General features: G+C 39.7%; 1 protein-coding gene across 23 annotated transcripts in view; it reads right to left on the bottom strand.

Moving 5' to 3' along the window:
* Nucleotides 1-20,113, bottom strand: part of ARPP21 (cAMP regulated phosphoprotein 21) — a 146,384-nt gene that overhangs the window by 5,046 nt on the left and 121,225 nt on the right. For 17 of the 23 annotated variants that reach the window (XM_064506500.1, XM_064506501.1, XM_064506487.1 and 14 more), the window contains one exon: nt 3,380-3,427. The exons of the other annotated variants lie outside the window; for them this stretch is intronic. In XM_064506500.1, coding sequence (XP_064362570.1) covers nt 3,380-3,427 — 48 coding nt within the window. The remainder of the gene's footprint in view (nt 1-3,379; nt 3,428-20,113) is intronic. 23 annotated transcript variants of the gene reach the window in all.

Genomic DNA, 20,113 nt, shown 5'->3' with positions numbered 1-20,113 from the left:
CTAAGTTACCATTCCTGGACTTTCCTGCAATTAGCATCCTTTGGACTATAACGATAATATGGATGTTCCTCCGACCGCGGAACCTCAGCAGAGCACTGGCATTTGAGGTCAAAACCCTGCTTCCCCTCAGAGGGCCTGCGACTCAAGGGGAGCCACTTCTCTTTACCTGATGGCAAAGTCAGACCCTTTACTATGTTAAATATATGCAGAAAGAGGCAAGTCCACCCCTTCCACTGAATATAAAAACCTGACAATGTACAAAAATATACTGCAATCGTGCAGAGGGGCTATAGAGTATTAAAAAAGTGAATTCCTTTATCTACAATAAGATCTGTAAGCAAGAGGCAAATTCTGTGAGAAAAAAACAAAGAAGCTCATCTCTGTTTTGCTAGATGGCTGCTGCTTTAGCACAAAAGCAAGAGGAAAGAATTGGCACACTACATGGCAAGCCATTTGTACAAGAAGTTGTTAATATCAGAAACCAACAGGTCTGAATTTTCCATTTCTGCAACCCAAAGTGTGCAAATCTAACTCTGCCTACCACAAAGCATTTGGAAGAGATCTTTCTAAATTTACTGTGTGCTGATGTCTTCATATATTTTTGCACACTGATCAGGAAAAGAATGGAGATGGGAGAACTGAAACTCTATGTAACTGAGAGCCTTAATATATCAACCTTTCAGCAGAGCTCATGGAACTGTATCATTCTAGTTATCTTAACTATATATAACTATAGATCTTAACTATATCATTCTAGCTTTTTAAATTTTTTTTTGAGGGGACAGACTATCAGAGATTGCTATTCCTCCAAAACTATTTATTTTTTACGCACACAGCAGTTTCAATCCTGAATTCAGCTTTGCCATGCTTTTGGCATGGTATTTATTTTTTGATGAAATGAAAATAACACAGTGTTCTCAGAAGGTTTGGGAACTGACTGTAATGCATGAAAAGCCATGCATTGCTGGACAGAGATGGATATTTTGGAGCTATACAGGTGTCAGGAAATGAGTGAAAACAGGAAGTAGAACCATGCTTTTTGCAGCAATAGTTTTCTTCATACTTCCTCTTTTGCTCATTAGCTTTCATACTACATAAAGTGTAATCCTTAAAAGCCTCTTTACTGCCCCCTGAGAACATACATACGTGGGTTATTTTCTAATGGCAGTACACATCAGATGAACCATCCTATTACTGCAAGCTCCAGGGCCTCTTTACTGCAATTATATCATCCTGCTCTATGTTATCTCTGCTACAAAGGAGGATTTTTTAAATCAGGGCAAACATGAGAGACATTGTTAGACAACCAGAGGAACAAATCGTGCACAGAATTTCAATGAATGCCTCAGAGGAAAAATGAGCCTTGGATTGCAGTCTAAATGGAAGAGGCCGTCATATTATCAAGGTAATTCTCTAAACCTTTATAGCCTGTATCACCATGCTGACAGTCAGCTAACTTAAACATCCCAGAGGGAGAAAGACTACATGAAAGACCGACAAATGTTTTAATTTCTTAATGAGGCTACGGAGCTTAAAAGATAAAATGCAATGGTCTTGCACCTCTGCTAGAAACATCACCCACAGCTGTAATTAAAGCCTGTTTGGTGCTCTACTGGCCTTAGTATACTTCCTTCATGAATAGCACATCCAAGTTTGGAGGGACTGTTTTCATCACTGATTTTAGATTTGAGGCATAAATTAGCAAGACAGTTTTGTAATATCTATATCAGCACTCTGGGAAAAGAGTAATCAGCACTTTGGATAAAGAAAATTTTGTCTGGCAAGTGTCTCCCGGACTGCAAATCTTGCTGTACTCTCACCACTTGAGTAGCCTTTAAGGGCGTTTGCATGTAACCCCGCCTGATGTAAACGCATAAATTCAGAGTGGTTTTGGTGTGAAGTGATTTGAGAGCTCACCTGCCCCCTTCTCGCAGCACTCGGTTTACTGCTGTGACAAGCCTGGCTGTTGTCACCAGCAAATCTGGGAGATGACCAAAATGCAGGTATCTCAGCAACACGCTGCAGCAGCTTAGGCAAGCAAAGCCCAGGAGGAATTCGAAAGGGAAACCTCAGCAGGGCTAATTGGGCTGGGTGCAATGCTGCATGGATCTGGCCAAAACTGCGTCCCCATCAACAGTGACAGCATTGCCCTTCTTGAATCTGGCCCCTCTGACCTGCGCTCCTTCCTGCGGTGCAGACCCATCTCCAGGGGGGAACAGCTCAGCCCTCCCCTGCAACCAACACCAGGAGCGTTGGGAAAAGAATGAATATGAGTGAACAAAAAGGGTCACTCCTATGAGAGGAGTGAGCACCATCTCTGGATGCAGGCACAAGGAAACGCCCAGTGAAAGTACTGAAATAGTGTAACATCAAATTTTGTAGAAATAAGACCCAGTCCGGAGCGCTGTGCTCACGTAAGTTCACGTGTTCACACAAGACTCCAATAAACTGAAAAGGGCATGGAAAAGCTACAAAAATGATCTGACGTCAGAAAATATACCTCTTACTGGGAGACCTAATGAGCTCACTCTGCTCAATTTATTCAATGGATAAAGGGGTATCTGCTGGAAGACAGCTCTTGAACAGACTAGAAAAAGGTACAATAAAATTACATGGCTGGAAGATAAAGCTAGAAATGTCAAGATTAGAAATACAGCACAAGGTTTCAACAAAGCCTATAATTAACAGGGGGACAATTTACCTAGAGAGGAAGCACGTTTGCAATCACCTGAAATCTTTAAAAGAAGGATGGACAACTTGCTAAAAGATATTCATCAATTTAATAAGAAATTCTGGGAAGAAGGATATGATTAGAGTATGCTCTCTATCCAATATTATTCAGAGCATTAAATTACAGGAACAAATTGGTCCTTTCCAGACTTGAAATATTTATGAAAAATGTTAGCCAGTTAGCTCTTAATACTTTCCCTATCCTCCAATGAAAAGGATTAATCTTTGTGTGTGCGTGACAGGCTCCTCTGCCCTGTCTCTCCTTCCTTTGATCAGGTACTGGCATTGCCACAGGATTCACTCCGCAAGCAGAGAACTCACTCGTGCAAGGTGGATATTCTGTGGGCTATTTCTGGCCTATCTGAGTTTACTTTGTCCCACTCAAGTAATGCTCAATAGGTTTTGCAGGTTGAAGAATCTGATCAGTATCACTTTCCACAATTTGGTCAGGTTGCTTTTTCCTTTACTTTTTAAAATGAGGTATGGGTAAGGTATAGAAGTGACTGGATGTGGTCTTTGCCCTGTAATCATAGAAACTCACAATTCCTGTGATAAGTTACTAATTAGAGCAGACAAAATGTCATTGTACAACTACAGTTCAGTCATGCACACATCATCAGTAAGTTTGGTGAAGTTTTTGGCAACTCACTTATTTGCCAAAAGCTCTGAGTTGGTCCATCCCAAAGTACTGGCAAAACTGGAAGGAAGAAAAAAAATGAAGCAAACAGTTTGGAAAGATCAAACACTTCGTCTTGACAAAAAGAACCTTTTGATTCTCAAACAGCCCATGAATGCTATCCATAAAATATGAGGAAAGAAACTATGGTTGTGGAAATGGGCTCTGTTCTCCACAGACTTTTTTTTAGGACAGTAAGCCAAGCTGTGAGAGGCCCATACTGAAATCTCTTCCCAGCAAAACTGAACGTAGGAATTTGAGGCAAGCAATTTCTACCAGTCAGAACAAGGCCTCCATATGGCACAGGTCTGCCAGTCCCTCCTGCTGAAGCTCTTCCATCTCATATGAGATACTCAAGTACTTCTGACTAGAATTGCAACCAGGTGTTTCACCTCCTACAGGAACATTGTAATTATCAGCTATAAAATCTCTCCCATATGTTATTCACTCTAGAGGATCACTGTTCCAGAGTATTATGCTCAGAGGGGCTTCTCATGCCTATGCATTATGCATTAGATTTGGGTGGCTTCTGAGGAAACCATTTTTTTCATTATGAAGCTGGTCTTTAGTTGGCCAGTTTCACCACAAATGATAGACTCAAAGTCTCATTTAAAACACAGCTATAAAATTAAGCTGATTTTGACTTTAGCCTCACCCCTCAATGTCTGCAGTTTGGAAGACTCCCACAGAAGACACACTAATTAATGTCTCCCTGCTGGCTTGTCCTTTTCTGTGTGAGTCTGAAGACTTAAACTGCATCTTGTGCAGCTGGAATCCATAACACTTTGTAAACAATTTTGTAGTTTAAGCTTAGATCTAAAATCCAAGGCATGCCGTAAACCAAACCTGCTGCAGTTGATCAATCCACTCCTACTGTCTGCTTTCTCTCTGCAATACACTTAAAAATGTCTTGACCTAGTAAGATATTTGGGCTTTGTGTTCAACTTGAAGACATCATGGATAATTTATGGATGTAAACTGGATACCATGTGAGCTGGAAGGACAAATCTATAATAGTTTAATGCTAAAAATCTGTCCCCTTCCCCTCAAAACATACCAGCATACAATTGTTTTATCAAGTTTGCACACAAAGAAAAAACAAGAACACCTATGCCTCCAATATAAGGGTCTGAACAAGCGACAGACAACTCAGAGATACAATATGACTTACAACACACAAAATAGCACATGAGCCAATAAATAGAGCCGCATGCAGACTCCTGTCTCCATACCACCCTCTATACTCCACAGGCACCGAATCTCAATACCATCAGAAGCCTCTTCAAATAAGTGACTTACAGTTAGACTTCTTTCATTTAAGGTACCATTCAGCCTAAAGCACATCCCATCCCAGCAGTACAGTCAGCAGGAGAAAGCATGGGGTACTATGCTATTTTTGTTTTCAAAACTTAAAACTAATGACATCAATTCTTTCATGTTGTGTGAGATCAAAACATTTTTTAGCTAATGGCACTCCAGTTTTATTCACTGAAAACAAGACACTGTAAATATTCCTAAACTGATTACAATGACAGAGACTTCGAATAGTTCTCCATGGAGCTGGGGTTATAAGACTGCAGGATTTTAAATCTGGATTCTCAATGAATAATTACTGCCAGAATCTTAGTTCCCTGCTTCCTTCAATTCCTTCAGTGTTTCCTGAATCTGGTAACAGATCAACAACCACCTTTGCTGGTGGACCCACAGAGAAAGAACTGCATTCAGCTGCATTAGGGAAATCAGCAAGATGTATGCATCACTGAGATACAAGCCAGTAAGATTTATTATCACAAGGGAAGAAAAAAAATACTGATTAGAAGACAGCTTGTTCACTCCCCCCTCCCTTTCCCTCTGGCTTACAGAACTCTTTATACCACAAAATCAATAGTGCAAAACATGGTATTAAAACTATTCCAGCTTCAGAAGGAGAAATCAAATTTGGAAACTGGCTGAAATTTTGCATTACTTCAAAGCAACTTATTTGTTAAATTTGGGAAAAACTGCTGATGAAAATACCCAGATACAAAAGAAAACGTTTTGTGGATAACTGCTCTGAAATCCCCCATATGGCTAGTTATGTCCAATTGTTAGCACAGGATCTGCATTATGTAGCTTAACTGCCCCTCCTTGTCCTCTATTTTTAGTTCTTCTCAAACAGCTATGTGAAATTCTGTTTTTACCTGTTTTTACCATCTCAGAGACTGGAAAAGGCCAAACCACAGAGCATCCAAGGCAGGGCTTCATACGCTGCTCTAGACAAAATAGGGGGCTCTTCTCTGCTGCTAACGAAAGGGAAAAGCAGGGGGACAACACAACTTCCATAGCTAAGCAAACCCTCCCTATTCAAAAGATATGCAGGATCAGGGCCTCACACACCTATTTTTAAACCTGCTTGTCCTATAGAAACTGGAATAAGGTACATTTGTACAAAAGCTTAAGAGTGTTTTGTGCACAGGCTTTTCTCCAATAATAGGAACAGTATAAAATAAATGGCTTCATCTTCATGGTAGAAAGCCTCCTGTTATGGTGGTTTAGATTATGCCAATAAGAAATGATGAAAGTAACACTGCATAGCACATGTGAAATTCAGCACCAAAGAAACATCCATTACTTTTTTTAAAAAAAAAAAAACAACTTTTTTCTTTCCATGCCAAATTCCAAGTGCTGGAGACAAGGGATAGCATGATTAAAAAAAGGATACGTATATGCCTGCTCACTATCCCATGGGGGGAAAACTGTTTTCATGAAAACCACTGCACCATTATTTACACCCTTCTACCTCATCATCCAAGCAACTAGCTTTATGGCAAACATGTAAAATCTTGGGTAGAATGAAAGAAGGTTTATGAATCATTTGAAAATACACATCCCCATATCCATTATTTCTCCATACCTTAAAAGAGTTGTTTTAAAACTCAGTGACCTCACTATCAAGTAAAAAAGCCCAGACAATTAAGAGGTATGATTAAATACTTTCATTATATACCTAATAAAATCACATACTGTAACATCTTCTGAGACTAAAATTTTAATTAAGATAGGCTGGCATTTTGGCTTTTTTCCCCCACTATGTTTCAAGGGAACAGCAGGTAAGGTCAAACAAAAAGCTTATGTGATAAAATTGCATGAGAGCACTCCTAGGAGACCTGGCATTATTAACAAGAACATGAAGAAGGGCACAGTTGACCAGTTCAAAGATAAATGATTGCATTCAGTTTACTTTTCGCTATCAACTGGAGAATCTGAGAGAGCTGTTATTTGACAAGAAATATATATAAATAGGCATTGAAAGGAGCATGAATGGATACAAATATAGGAGATTCAAGGCTGGGGAAACATTCTTCTTCAGTTTAAAATCTGAGATTTTTCTTTTATTTCTCTACATAAAGGCTTTCCGAATTATAGGGACAGCTTTAAGAACAACTTGCTATTGGTAAGTGGCTTGATGCTGAAAATAAACTTGTTCTTGCCGAGAACCTAAAACCATGTTATTACATGGGACTTTAATCACTTATTTCATCCTCTTTTAAATACACTTTTATTTTATGCTTTGAGACCATTTAGCTCTGTTTCTGCTCTTCAAAAACTTAAAAAAAAATTATTTACTCCTCTCTTTGAAGATAAATCTGAAGATAAATGAAGGGGCACCTCTCATAGACAGGCGTATGTAACTCAAAGCTTCCGTCTGGTTCAGAAAATTCTATTTTTAAGACAAAAATCCTTTTATCTCACTACAGTAGAAATACAGAGGGAACAGCCAGCTGCAAGCAAAAATAATTGCAACACAATAATGCAGGGTTCCATTACAGCAGTATAATTCCAGTAAAGCAGCTGATCCAGGATCTTGGCACTTGCTCAGTGCCTGGAGCCTGACTTAAATGCATTAACCCAAACAAAGCATGTGCAGCTGTTTTGGTAATCTGAGGCTTCTGAATTTTATTGGAGACAAAAAAAAGTCACTCAGCCAGCAAATGACACAGGTGATATATAGAGCGAGGGGGAAAGTATTTTATGCTTTTGAACTAAGGTAATCCATGGAGTCATGTGAACAGGCTCCATAGCTTTGAGAAGATGGCCTTTGGAAGAGTTTGCCTTTGGCTAGCATGATGATTAAGGGTTGATGCTGGAGTGAACAGGCAATGTAGCTGCCCAAAGCCAGGTGACGTGCCTGAAGGGAGGTTACTGCCGGACCTTGAAAGCATTATTCTGAGAGGTGTGAAGCCTTCTGATCCTCACATAGCTAAACTATTAACTGCATGCAGTACAGCCCTGTAAGCAGTTCTAGGGACATCAGTGAGCTTCTGAACAGTGCTACACAAAAGCCAAATATAATTCATTCATCTGCTCTCAGTCCCTGCATGCTAATCCTGCTGACATTAATGAGAATTAACACAGACTCATGGGCAGGCCAGTAGATCATTCTGGATAATTCTGGATTGCTCTTAAGAAAGCTTTACTGCTTAAAGCCCAGACTAGATGCAAATCGAGTCACAGCCCTTGCTATAGCCACAGCTTGTTAAACAGACTGTATGTAGTCTGCTGCACTTTTCCTTTATAGGGTTTTTGAACAGCTAATACACAGCTAAAACACAACTAAAACACTGATGTAAAAGCCCATTAGTGTTAATAGTAAGATTCCCTTGGAATATGACATGCTTTAGATCCTGCCTCATATTGAAAAGTGCTATCTAGAGAGATGCCCTTTCCAGCAAAACATTATGGAGGGTTTCCTTTTAGAATGACTGCACAACATTATATTCAGGGTTTTGTCTAATTCAGAGACAAGCTGCTCACATATTCTTGCTGGAAAACTAAACTTTCTTTAAATCTAAAATTCACAGTGAATTGCTAAGAAAAGAAGCATATGATTAACTATTTTATTACTATTATTTTAAGCCAAAAAGAAAAAAAGATTGAAATAAATCCATGGCTTTGACTGAGGGCTACAAACTGCTCTTTTTCCATCTCTCTACCTAAAAAATTGTGTTTGCAGAATTAAAAAATGTAACCTTTGTTACAAATGTATTCATTTTCACATGTTAATGTTTTTCTTGTGAAACGGTAACTTCCTTTTCTTCAGGGCAAGAATATCAATACTGTATCCAGTACAAACTTAAACTCAGCATAAATGCAAACTCTTATTAAAAATTGGCACAAATTTAAGCTCTATTTAATCTCTGTGTGTGTTTACATATATATCTGTATCAGTGGAAACATGTATCAGCTAAAATACAGAGTCTGCTAAAAGAAAAGTTAAATAATAGCCTATTTGTTCCAGGCACTGAGATCTGCATAACCACCTGCTTTACTGCTCTGATCCAGACCACCTGAGAGTTCACATATACAATGAAAACAGTCAAGTAACATCAGCTCAAAATAGTTTGTGAGGGGTATTTATCTTTGTCTGATCACGTCTGAATGATTTCTTCACCTGAGTCAGGTGGCAATACGATCACTGTCCACGCTACATATTAATGGGCCTGGCCTTCACAACACCACCAGCCTTACAGCCATACTTCCAGCGCAAACTATTTGCAGACATGACTAACATTACTCAGGATATAGGAAGATAACAGTATGTGTCCCAGTGAGTGACCATCAGCTGGGCTACATGAACTGACTGTGCACACTTGCCCCCTGTTCTGCATGCAAAGCAAAGCACAAAGTAGTCTAAGGCTTTTTGTACACATAGCAGGCTGAAAGCACATATTGTCAGCTAACTTAACTCGTTAGATGAACAGTACCCTGTGTAATACTCACTATATATGCGCGTGTGTGCTTGTACACTCTTGTTCCTGGTCATGGGATAACAATTATCTGCAACTGTCTATCCATTATTTTATTTATCAAGTCCTTAAGGACTGTGCACAATGGGACAGTTAGCTATCTAAGCAAAACTAGATGTGATCCCAAAAAAGAACAAATACAAAATTAGCAGGATCAGATTTAAGAAAGGCTAATATATCCGCACAATCTGTGGGCTCGCAGCTTCGCTGAATTTCAGCAGGTTCATCTTTGCATTATTCCAGTTCACTCTTCTGGATTGTTCCCAAATAAAATAACAGCAGGTATGAGCAAACAAACTGGTGATCTGCCATGTGTTAAACTACGAATTCCTCTCGGTACTGCTGAAATACCTACAAGCACAAGCTAAGAATGATCCTCTAACATGCCAGCTACTGTACAAACTTCTAGGAATAGCACCAGTCTCTGCACTGAATATTGTGCATTTTTAAATAGATAAGATGGCTGGAGACTGAAAAATGAGTGCCTAGAAGTAACTTGCCCAGAGAAAAACAGCAAGCTTCAGGCAGATCTGCACAGAGCTCTACTGGAAAAAGGACCAAAAGTCTGTTCACTGCCTTTGAGAGCGCTTGAGCTTATAGCCACATCCTGAGCAGTGATTACTCAAACAGGCTGCGCTAACCAACAAAATCCTGTCGGTGACCGTCCATATGCTCCCACTGCTTCTCTCACTCTTCATGCTCCCAAGCAGTTTCATTTACAATCTCCTGCTCATATCCTATGAATCGGAGGAAGTCTGCAGTATGCTAGTGATGCAGGGGTCACTGCACTGTGGTGCATTTTATTGAGGGCACAACTGTGTAAATTACTGCTAACGGCATAAATTCTCACTAATGGTCTGCACTTTCCACCCTTGCAAACTGGGCTTTGTTTTGCGACTCAGCCTCAAGCAGAAGTTTCATAAATGTGACATCAACTGTAAATACCATCTGCAGCAAAAGCACTGCCATTGCCTGATGGTTTGCTTTCTCCCCAGTCCTTCTGTGTACATGTATAGGTTAACATATCAAATCACTGAGCACAAGGACTTGTATTTATTTATTTACCTATAACATAAGGGCACAGCAAGTTATGAGCTACATCCCCCAGCTAGCTGCAAACAGACACATGGATGATACTGAAGCCAACAGGACTCTGAGGCAGCATATGTCTGCCCATATGGGCGTGACTGCAATACCTCATCTTTTTTGAGTACCCATGCAGAACATAATCTAAAGACTACTGAAGTTAGCAATCAACTTTAACTGGCTTTGTACCATACTAGAGCACTCACCTGCAATGTGATGATTACTCTGGCCCTGGGATAGCAGAGCCCTTAAGCGTTTGCCTAACTTTAAGCACATGAGCTGGTTTCTTGATTTCAGAGCAATGATTTATAGGCTTGAGAACATTTCTGGACTGAGGCCAGAGAACTCAGCACCTTGAAGGGTGAAGTCTCCAGTGGGCGAGATTCTGACACATTGCTTCATATTGTATCCATAACATCCTTTAAAAGCTGCTGAGAAACTTGACCAGGAGGTATTAATTAACCTAAGGAAAACAAGGCCCCATTGCAGTAAAATTCAGCTCCAAAATGTGTGAATGCAAATTGTTTCTCAAATTGCCTTTTGTGCAGTCACTGTTTAAACCACAATCTGGAGAGTGGGGCATGGCAGGGAAAAGGAACTGAGCATGTACACACACACACAAGCCAGTAGAATAAGCACTGGCCATGTACCAAGAGATCCTTGCAAATAATAAAATAAATTGCAACCAGGGAGGAGTCTAACTTACTTCATTTGTGTGGCAAAGCCGCAGAGCGCTCCAGAACATGCCCACCTTGCAACTAAACCCTTGAGCCCGCTTCTATCGTCCTGCTCGTTTAAGGGCTGATGAGGAAATGGGGTTAGGCCTTTTCAGCAGCTAAAGCAATATAAATATAAAGTAATATAAAAATCCCTCCTTTCCTGGTGCCCTCTTTACCCCTTGAAGTACAAAAGACAGATTTACATGTACTTTATGTGTACTACATGAACTTTATATTAATCTCTGTTCTATGCATTCAGTCCATTTGATATCACTGCAGGAATGTAAATACCAATCCTGATTCCATCATATGTACAACAGTAATACATCAGACCACTGCACTAAAGCTAGGCTGTATCTCTCAGCTAAACCTTTTCCTCGGAAGGAGGTGAAGAGCAAAAACTACAGATGTAATGGCACCAATGCAGTACACTAATGAGCTTCAGCTGGGGCCAGATTTTTCCTCTCAAGAAGGAGGAGAAAATAAGCGAACAAAAGCCAAGAATGTCTGAAAACATAAAAACTTTCCTAATATAAAGCTACCAGTTTCTAAAACTTCAAAAGCTTTTGTTTGATTTAAATTAAAAAATATATTTAAAATCAAATGAAATAATTAAAATTGTCACTAGGCAATTTAAAGTTTTTGTTTAATCTGTTGCTTTATCATTTTGTGGGGAAAAATTCTAATTTTGGAGCAGGCATTTTTTTTTAATTAGCCAAGGAATCTGCAAAATCACTTGTTCATACAGTTCTTTAAACTCCTTTGAAAAATCAGGAAGCTAAACCCAAGTTATCTAAGAATGTATCACCAGGCTTTAACAAAGGAATACTGTATCTGCAGAACATGCCCAGCACTATATCACAGGTGCATGTATTTTCAACTCCTACATTGGGTGGGCAGAATAATATGAATAGCACAATAAAAATGAAAAAAAAGGCGGGGCGATTTCATGGTGGATGTGATCTTTTACCTTTGTCCTTTCTAAAGTGGGTTTAGTGGCCCTTTTGCAAAGGAGAGGATTACCACCTGGAGACACAAGTCCTGCATGTAGTCACCAAAGAAATGAATAGATATGACACTCAGCAGCAAACTTTTCTGCACAGCTGCACCAACAAATTTTGGCCAAAAGAGAAGGGGAGAGAGAGGAAAGGGAGGATGGAGGTGGCCGTAGAAGAGATCACTTGGTTTCTACATTCATTGCAGCTCTCTGCTGAGCCAGCCCACGGGCTGGACATGGGGCAGACGCCACTCCTCCCCTCCCTGCAGTAGGACTTGCTCATGCCAATAGGAGTCTTTCTGGACTTGAGCAAGTCTGGAGTCAGGCCCGTGGGCAACAGATGTCAAAATGTTCAGCCAGGACACGGCTGCAGTCAGGACCCTGGAAAAGCTCTCTTTGCCCTTGCTAGCCCTCAGCTTTCACTGCAGAGCACCTTAGTCAGTTGGAAAACTCCTGCTATAGCTGGTTTGTTGTTATTGTTGCAGAAGGATATTCGGGTTAACCTATCCATTGCGACAGCTTGAGAAGGCTGATCTGCCAAGAAAAAGTGTTTTATGCAGACTTGCTTTGGGAAACCCATAGCATTATGTCTGACCCCCCTGTATTTCCTCCCAGGGCATCTGGAATTGTGCAACTGTAAATGAAGAAGAATTGACTTTTATTAGCAAAAATAGGAAGCGTAACACAATTTAAATGTAGAAAAATCTCCAGCATATTTGTAAGAGATTTGCTATGTCTGCTGTAGGCCTAGCCAGGGGGATGCCTGCTCTCAGAAATCATCGGGGCAGAGCTGCCATGGAGCATTTGCTGCCACGTGGCATACTTTCAAAGATTCGCAACCCTAGTGAAGTAGCGTCTACAATCTACATGGCAACAGGCATTTGCAAGGTCTGAAAACATGATCAATGTTAAGCATTCAGAGCTATGGAAAGTGCACAATAAAGACCATAAACATATGGAGTCTTAAACAGCATGAACACTCAAAGTCATGTGTGGTCATGGGTGTGTGGTCAAGGTAGATTTCTGAGACAGTAGCATTACTTTTTCCTTGCCTTCATCATAAACACCGACAGCTTTTTGCTTGCCTGGGACATGGCACATCCTGAGTGCATTACTTCTCCTTTTTGTGATTAGTTTCCTCATCTGTATAATAAGGTTTGGATGGGAGACTTCAAGAGACTTTTTGAAATCCAGCACCTGAAAAGTGTTACTTATAAAATTATACATATATATATGCTTGATAAAGCCAATGGAAAAATAAATAATCTCCAAGATAAAGGGATATATGAATTCGCTAAGAGTTGAACACAGCACTTTGCAAAATTTTCAGTTGGACAAAGAACCCTACTTTAATCCAAAAGAGGTGTTTTTCTCTGTCAGCACCTGCTGGGATAGGTCTGAATTCGCAGAGCCTGAAATCTGCCAATACTGGCAGGAAGGAGAGGAAGACGGTATAATAAGATTCATTTGTTGGAGCACAAGTCTTAGAATACCAATTTTTGCAAACTATCAGGGCCAGTAAACCAATAGTAATGTGCATTTTGAAATGAACCTGGAAGGCTGTACAAAGGCCTTGCAATGCTCACCAAGAGGTAACTGCCAGATTGCCAGGTTCAGCTGACATGGGAGAGAAGCCTCCTGTGGGAACAGCGGATAGGTTTGTGGTGTTTTCAGAGAATCCAAAGTATCCTCCATCCTTCGCTGCTCTGGGGTCTGATCCTACAAAATGTTGTCTGCATGTGGACAGGGGTACACCTGCATTCCCATACATGTGATCACTGAAGTTAATGCAGCTCTGCACTGCCGCCAAAGTCTACCTAAAATATCTATTTCCTGCTTATGTGGTCTAGACTGGGTAACAGACTTTATGTACTTCTACTGGGGCTGCTCAAAGTCAAACCACAAAGCAGCTGCCAGAAAAGTTTCTCCCTGTAAAAATTTACAACATGCATTTCTGAAGTGGTAGCTGATATGCCTAGCCAATCTGCTGAAAATGTCTGTGTAGCTAAAATTTTTGAAAAGAGATAATCACAGGATATGTAAACAGACATCTGCACAATATTCTTTAGCAACTGGTGCCTCTTCTGAGTGAAAACCTTGAGAAGGAACACTAACTTGTGGAATTGAATAGGACAAATGTAAGTCATACCTTTAGGCTACGCCTCATGACAAGGAACTCAATCTATAGCTATAAATTTTCCTTACAGTGGAGCCATTTTTCATTTTTAAACAATTAGCATAACTTTTTCAAACTAAAAACCAGAGGAATAAAATCCTCACATTTTAGCAAATATATCTGCAGCAAATAAATAATTTTCTAATTACAAAAACTGACTTCTTTATGGAGTTTGTTTTCATATTCTGGAATGAGCTATTGCATCAATTAAAAGAAAAGTACTTTTTTTGTCACAGGAGAAGCCATGGCAAATTAGTTCATAAATATTCACTGATATTTTAGACATGGCCATAAAAAGGAGTCATTTTACTGGCTATCCTGAAGACAGCACATACAATGCCAGAACATTCCTGAGTAAGAGGAACTGGGATGAAACTTCTGCTGCAGGAAGCTCCCAAGTAACAGTGAGGTTCTGAATTGGATGCAGCTCATGCTAATAAACAGATCTACTACACTGGCAGGAGAAGAAAAATTACAGTACAAGATAAGCTTGAGTCTAACCAAAGTTTACAGTGATATTACCAGGAACTTCCCTGGATGGGAGGCTGAGCTCTTGAATTGAAGCAGTCCCATCTAACACATTTGTGGCAAGATGAGAGCAGACAGACGTCACAAGTACATTTGATCTTTGCCCAGAGAGTGCGTCCAGTTGCTGAGACAAGGACTCCCCTCTGCCCACCTTTGCCTAAGCCAGGGCACCACATCACAGCTCTGACAGTCATTCTGCCACTCACGCTCCCAGATGTTTTCTATGATCCAGTGGGAAAGACTCCCACATTAAAGAATTCAGCCACAATCAACTATTCGTGACTTCCCTGTTTATGCTGTTCTGCAGGTCTCAGGTAGGAAGGCTTGTCTGCAACTGCCTTCCACCTCTGCATTTCTTTTGTTCTTATTTTAAATCCAGACAGTTGATTAGTTTAGTGGATATTCTGCACAGATAGCAAATAAACTCTGTGATGTGGGAAGCCCCCTGCATCTCCTTGCATGTCTTGCTCAACTGCAAGTGTTCTTAAACCTAATTAATAATAAAAAATAATAATTACAACTATAAAACACATCCCATAAAAGTGCTCTTTCCTTTACAGGGCAAGGCAAAGTTTCCATTAAAAAAAAAAAATCAGGGCTGCCCAAATTCATTTGATAAAATAAGTTATGATGCATTACAATTTGCACAAATAAAACTCCAGAATAGTATCAAGACTGTAAAGCATGATGATAACATATTGTTCTGGCAAGTGATAAAACTGCTCACAATGACAGCTGTGATTTATTGAAGCAATTCAAACACACTTTGAAAGTATATTAGCTTCGCCTCTGCCCACAAAGGGCACATTTTAGCAGGGTAGGCCACACCAGTGATAAATTGCATACCAGCAAGAAGTGAAGGCAATTGGCAACATCAGATGCCCAAAGGCCCTGAATTACCGTGATTATGTGGTTTTCATGATAATACCTCACATGCAATGGCATCTGAGCACCTAGAAAAACAGATCAAAGCTAATTTTTTTTTGGAAGATAACATTATGATGGTGAGAATGGCTGGGACTCTGCAGTTAAAGCTGACATATAAAGTGTTTACAAATTTCTCTGGAACAAAATTTGGCATGGAGGGTCACAGTTTAGATGCCACCGTTTATGCCAAAGCAGGAAAAATGCCTCATTTCCGGGTTACAGGAACTGAAACAAGCCATCAACTCTAGCCTCGTATCATTATTTCTGTGAAAGAAGCAAGTTACTTGTTATACTTGTTCACTGGTTACACTAGCTCAAATCTGTAGTAAAAGGCTCTTCACATGGCTCAGGAAATCAAAACAGCATAGAAAAAGAATGATGCCTAAGTGTCTTCCCACATCAAGGTTTTACTACTGTAAAAATACTGAAAAATTAATTTATTTTATGACACTTTGGGCTAAATTTCACCCTCTTGCTTACTAGCGTAGATTGGTGTTGACTCCATAGCCAGCGTGGACTTCAAAGAGTGTATTTTGAACAGAACTTGTCTCTAGACCCTGCCATGGAGAACCATGCAGGCAGATTCTTTACCTTATATTACCACAGAAAGTTCAGTAGATCACACGTGTCTCTAGCTGTTTTGGCGTTTCCATTTTGACACACTAGAAAGCAGATTTCTGGGACTTTACATGTCCTAAGTTAAGAGCAACAGGAAAAATTGATGACTTGGTCATAGCAGTTTCATCTTGCTGTGGATCGAAGGAAGTTTATCCGCAATTATACTGTAATCTGCCCTTCTCCACAAGATAAAGCACATTTAACAAAGAGTTTGTTTCTGGTGGGCATTTTTAACTTCTATTTAATCCAAAATACTCCCTTGAGAAATAATAATCGATACCTATCTATTTTTATGATACCCATTACTGTATAACCTGAGGACCTCAGACATATTACATATTTATAGAATGTGTTAATGCAACTTCTTAGAGAAAGTTGGCCATTTCTTGATTTCATGCCAACAAATGCTTTAGAGAGTGGAGTTTCTGTATGTAGTCTCCATAAGAAAAATGCCTGCATTACACTGTTACTGAAATATCTCTATACATTGATATTAAAAGAATCTGTTGCATAAACACTTTCCCTAAAGATGGGAACTTGGAGATGATGGAAAATCTGCAAAACTTAATAGTCACACTTCTGATTTTCCTATAGCCTATGGGAAAGAAGAACTTAGCACCTTATTGAACCAGGGCCCTTATCTATTTTTGTAGCTCTAATCTAATGATTAGAGGAAAGAACATCTTTTCCTTGAATTGAAATTCTTAGTAGTACAGGTATTACATCACTGTTCAGGCTATTCCCTCCATTTATTTACTGTTCTGCAGCACAATTATTCTTTAGAAACATTTGCGGGAATTGAATTGATTATATGTTAAATGTTATTCTTAATAGTTTTTTCATTACTAGCTAATGGAAATATGGATTCAACATTATTTTAAGTTCAATGCAGTGTAAAAAGAATTAGTTTACTACACTATAATTAAGATTTTTACAACAGTTTATAGAAGTAGAAGGCAGAAATAGAATTCTTCAAGCAAGAGAGAAGAATGGGAGCATTTTTGTTTCTTCAGTAACAACAGCTTGACTATCAAAGCTCTAACAAGGAAGTTCCTCTTGCCCTTTTTCTTTTCTATACTCTTCAGATTTACTATATTTGCTACTTAAATAAAGGAACCTTTTCACAACATCCCTCAAATTTTGCCTTACCAAAAGACCAGAAATACTCTGCTAAGATCTACCTCTGAGGAAGATTTACCTCTGAAGAATCCTTCTCTACCTCATCATCTGTGTGTGCTTCCAGTCCTAAAGTGATGAAATAAACCTCATGCTTTTCCAGTAATTTGGACACTAAACCTGGCCAGAAACTGTTTATTTCTATTCCTGCCACAACCTTTATGCAGAAAACATTCGCTCTGTTCCTTGCTCCTTGGAAGATTTCACTTCTAAAAAGAATCCAAACCTCCTTCCTTCCTAAACACCCTTGTCCAGTGTTGCAGTCTTGGATTTTTCTTTTAGGATGTGTCCTCTGGAAGGCTAACTTCTGTGTGTGTGCACAAATGTCACTTGGTCTGAAAAGCCCCATTCACTGGGAAACCTTTGCCCCTGTGATAGCCCAACCCATCCATGGCCAGCCCTGGCATGGGGCCTGCCACAGCCTCCCAGGCCACGCTAGCACACTCAGCTGCTGAAGAAGAAGCCAATTTTGCTTCCAAACAAGGAAAACGTGGATGGTTTCTGGGGCCACTGAGATCTTGTTATTATTACAGAACAAAACCCAACATCTTGCAACCAACCATCTTGCAGATTGGGTTTATGCTTTTGTGACGGTCTTTGCAAGGAAAAGGATAAATGGAGAGCACAACCTAAAGGAAAGGACAGGAGGGATCCTATGCTCCTGCCCCTCACTCTGTCTCTGTTTCCCCCTTTTTCTCTATATGGCTCAGAAACTCACTGAGGCATTAACTGTTTTATTCTCTTTTTACAAGCTGCTGTATCACACCTAGCCCTGGTTTCACACAAGAGCTCTAGCAACTGTGGCAACACCAACAGCAATCAAAACGTCTTTTTTTAATTTTTTTTTTTGTATTTTGTTAATAAGAAAGTTGAACTTCTCCATACATTTCAGGTTCCTTCAGTGTTTATGAGGAAAACAGTAGTAGGATTACCAGGCCTAAAATAGTGGTTCAGGAACGCTAACCATAAAAGGTAAATATAGTACCATATAAAAACCTAGATTATTAAACCACTTGCTTTTACAACCTAGCAATTTGTAATGTGTCTCTTATACACATTGCCCTTCAAATGAAAGCAAAATTCCCCTCTATATTACGCTCAATTTTTCAGTTTCTCTTATGTCAATATAACAATCTTTTATAACAAGAAGACAAAAGCTTTTCCATCTTCTTGGGATCAATATCACTGCTCAAGAAAGGATAACTGAACTTTGTTGAGACTGTATTTTCATGTATTGTCAAAATAGAAACACATTTCTAACTCAGCAGATAATCTGCTTTTCAGACCAAAGGCTGAAGTGGCCTAGATGGAAATCCTACATATCCTTTGGATATACACAACCCTTTTTCCCCAAACTCTGTGCACCAAAAAGAAATACAATGGTGCAGGAGGGTCTGTACAGATGCGCCTGTCCCAAATTCCAACTCACGCCATCTGAAGGGAAGGGTCTGAACTGAGTAGCAGGTCCAAACACTCTCCAAGGCTCCTTGCAGTCCAGTCCCACTCTTCCACAGTATGATCACAGCAGTTTCACTATCAAAAGACCTTTCATGCTCACAGAGTACGGAGCTGGAGTTATTCCTAAAGCTATGGATGCATAAATTGTACAAAAAAGCTTGAGGAATAAATCTGGAGCAAATTACACAGAGACAGCTGTACAGAGACAAGCAGGCCCTGAAATGAAAGTCAAGTGCTGAAAAGTTTGAGAAATTTGTCATTGCTTGGCTACAGCTACATCGCCTTGAGGGGTCACACTTCCAGCTTTTTAAAACTGGAACACAGGTTAATACATTTGTGTCCATATGGCCTCAGAGAGCACCAGGGTGGCATGGTTTAATATTCAGAAACCAGGAAATGGCAATGCAAAAGTAGCCCCTACCGCCTCAATTCTAGCGACTTAGGCATATATGAATGAGATGCAGTATTTAATTACATAATAGTCATATACACTACAACAGAATTTGCCCTACAAATTGCTAAAGCACCCTCTAGCACAATTTCTAGTCTTTGTATTTCTCTGTGTTGTGAACTACAGGAGGACTTTAAGAAGGTACTGAGCATGACAGCTTTTACAGACTTTGCCTCAGACCTTACACCATGCTATACATTCAAGTGCACAGATAAATCAGTATACACTGCTAGCAATTTTGTCCACATGGATCCTTTGTGAGCTTTCTGAAAAATCCTGAGAGAGAGCACAATGTGAGGACAAAATGTGAATTTTGAAAAATCAAGACTTGATGAAATCTGCACCTGCTTTTGCTGGGCCACTTAACAGAGCAGTCTTCCCTGAGGACTATCTTGTCAAACATTAACCTTCTACCCTGAGGAGATTTAGTACTTGAAGCTGCAAGTTTTCTTTTCTTCTTGTTTAATCATAGGGAGAAGAATATACCTGCTTATACCCATTTTCCTCATACTGACAAATCACACATCACACATCTATGTTTGTCTTTTAAAGGATCTTTGGAAAGAAATAGGTTGGCACAAAGCATACTGAAAAATAAACAGATGAAAAAGCTTCACATCAACTTATCTGGTCTTGTGGACATCCCAGAGTATGCTGATCAGTTGGGATCAGAGTGGAATCTGTTGTCTCTCATAAAGTAGTACTGCTCAGATTTGTTCATGCTTTTGCCCCACACAAGGAAAAATCCCTTATCCAGGAAAGCATTTTAAACAAGTAAGCAAATC

Source organism: Dromaius novaehollandiae, chromosome 2 (genome assembly GCF_036370855.1).
Source record: "Dromaius novaehollandiae isolate bDroNov1 chromosome 2, bDroNov1.hap1, whole genome shotgun sequence".
In the NCBI taxonomy this organism is placed as follows: Eukaryota; Metazoa; Chordata; class Aves; order Casuariiformes; family Dromaiidae; genus Dromaius; species Dromaius novaehollandiae.
This window is presented reverse-complemented; position numbering and strand designations above follow the sequence as displayed.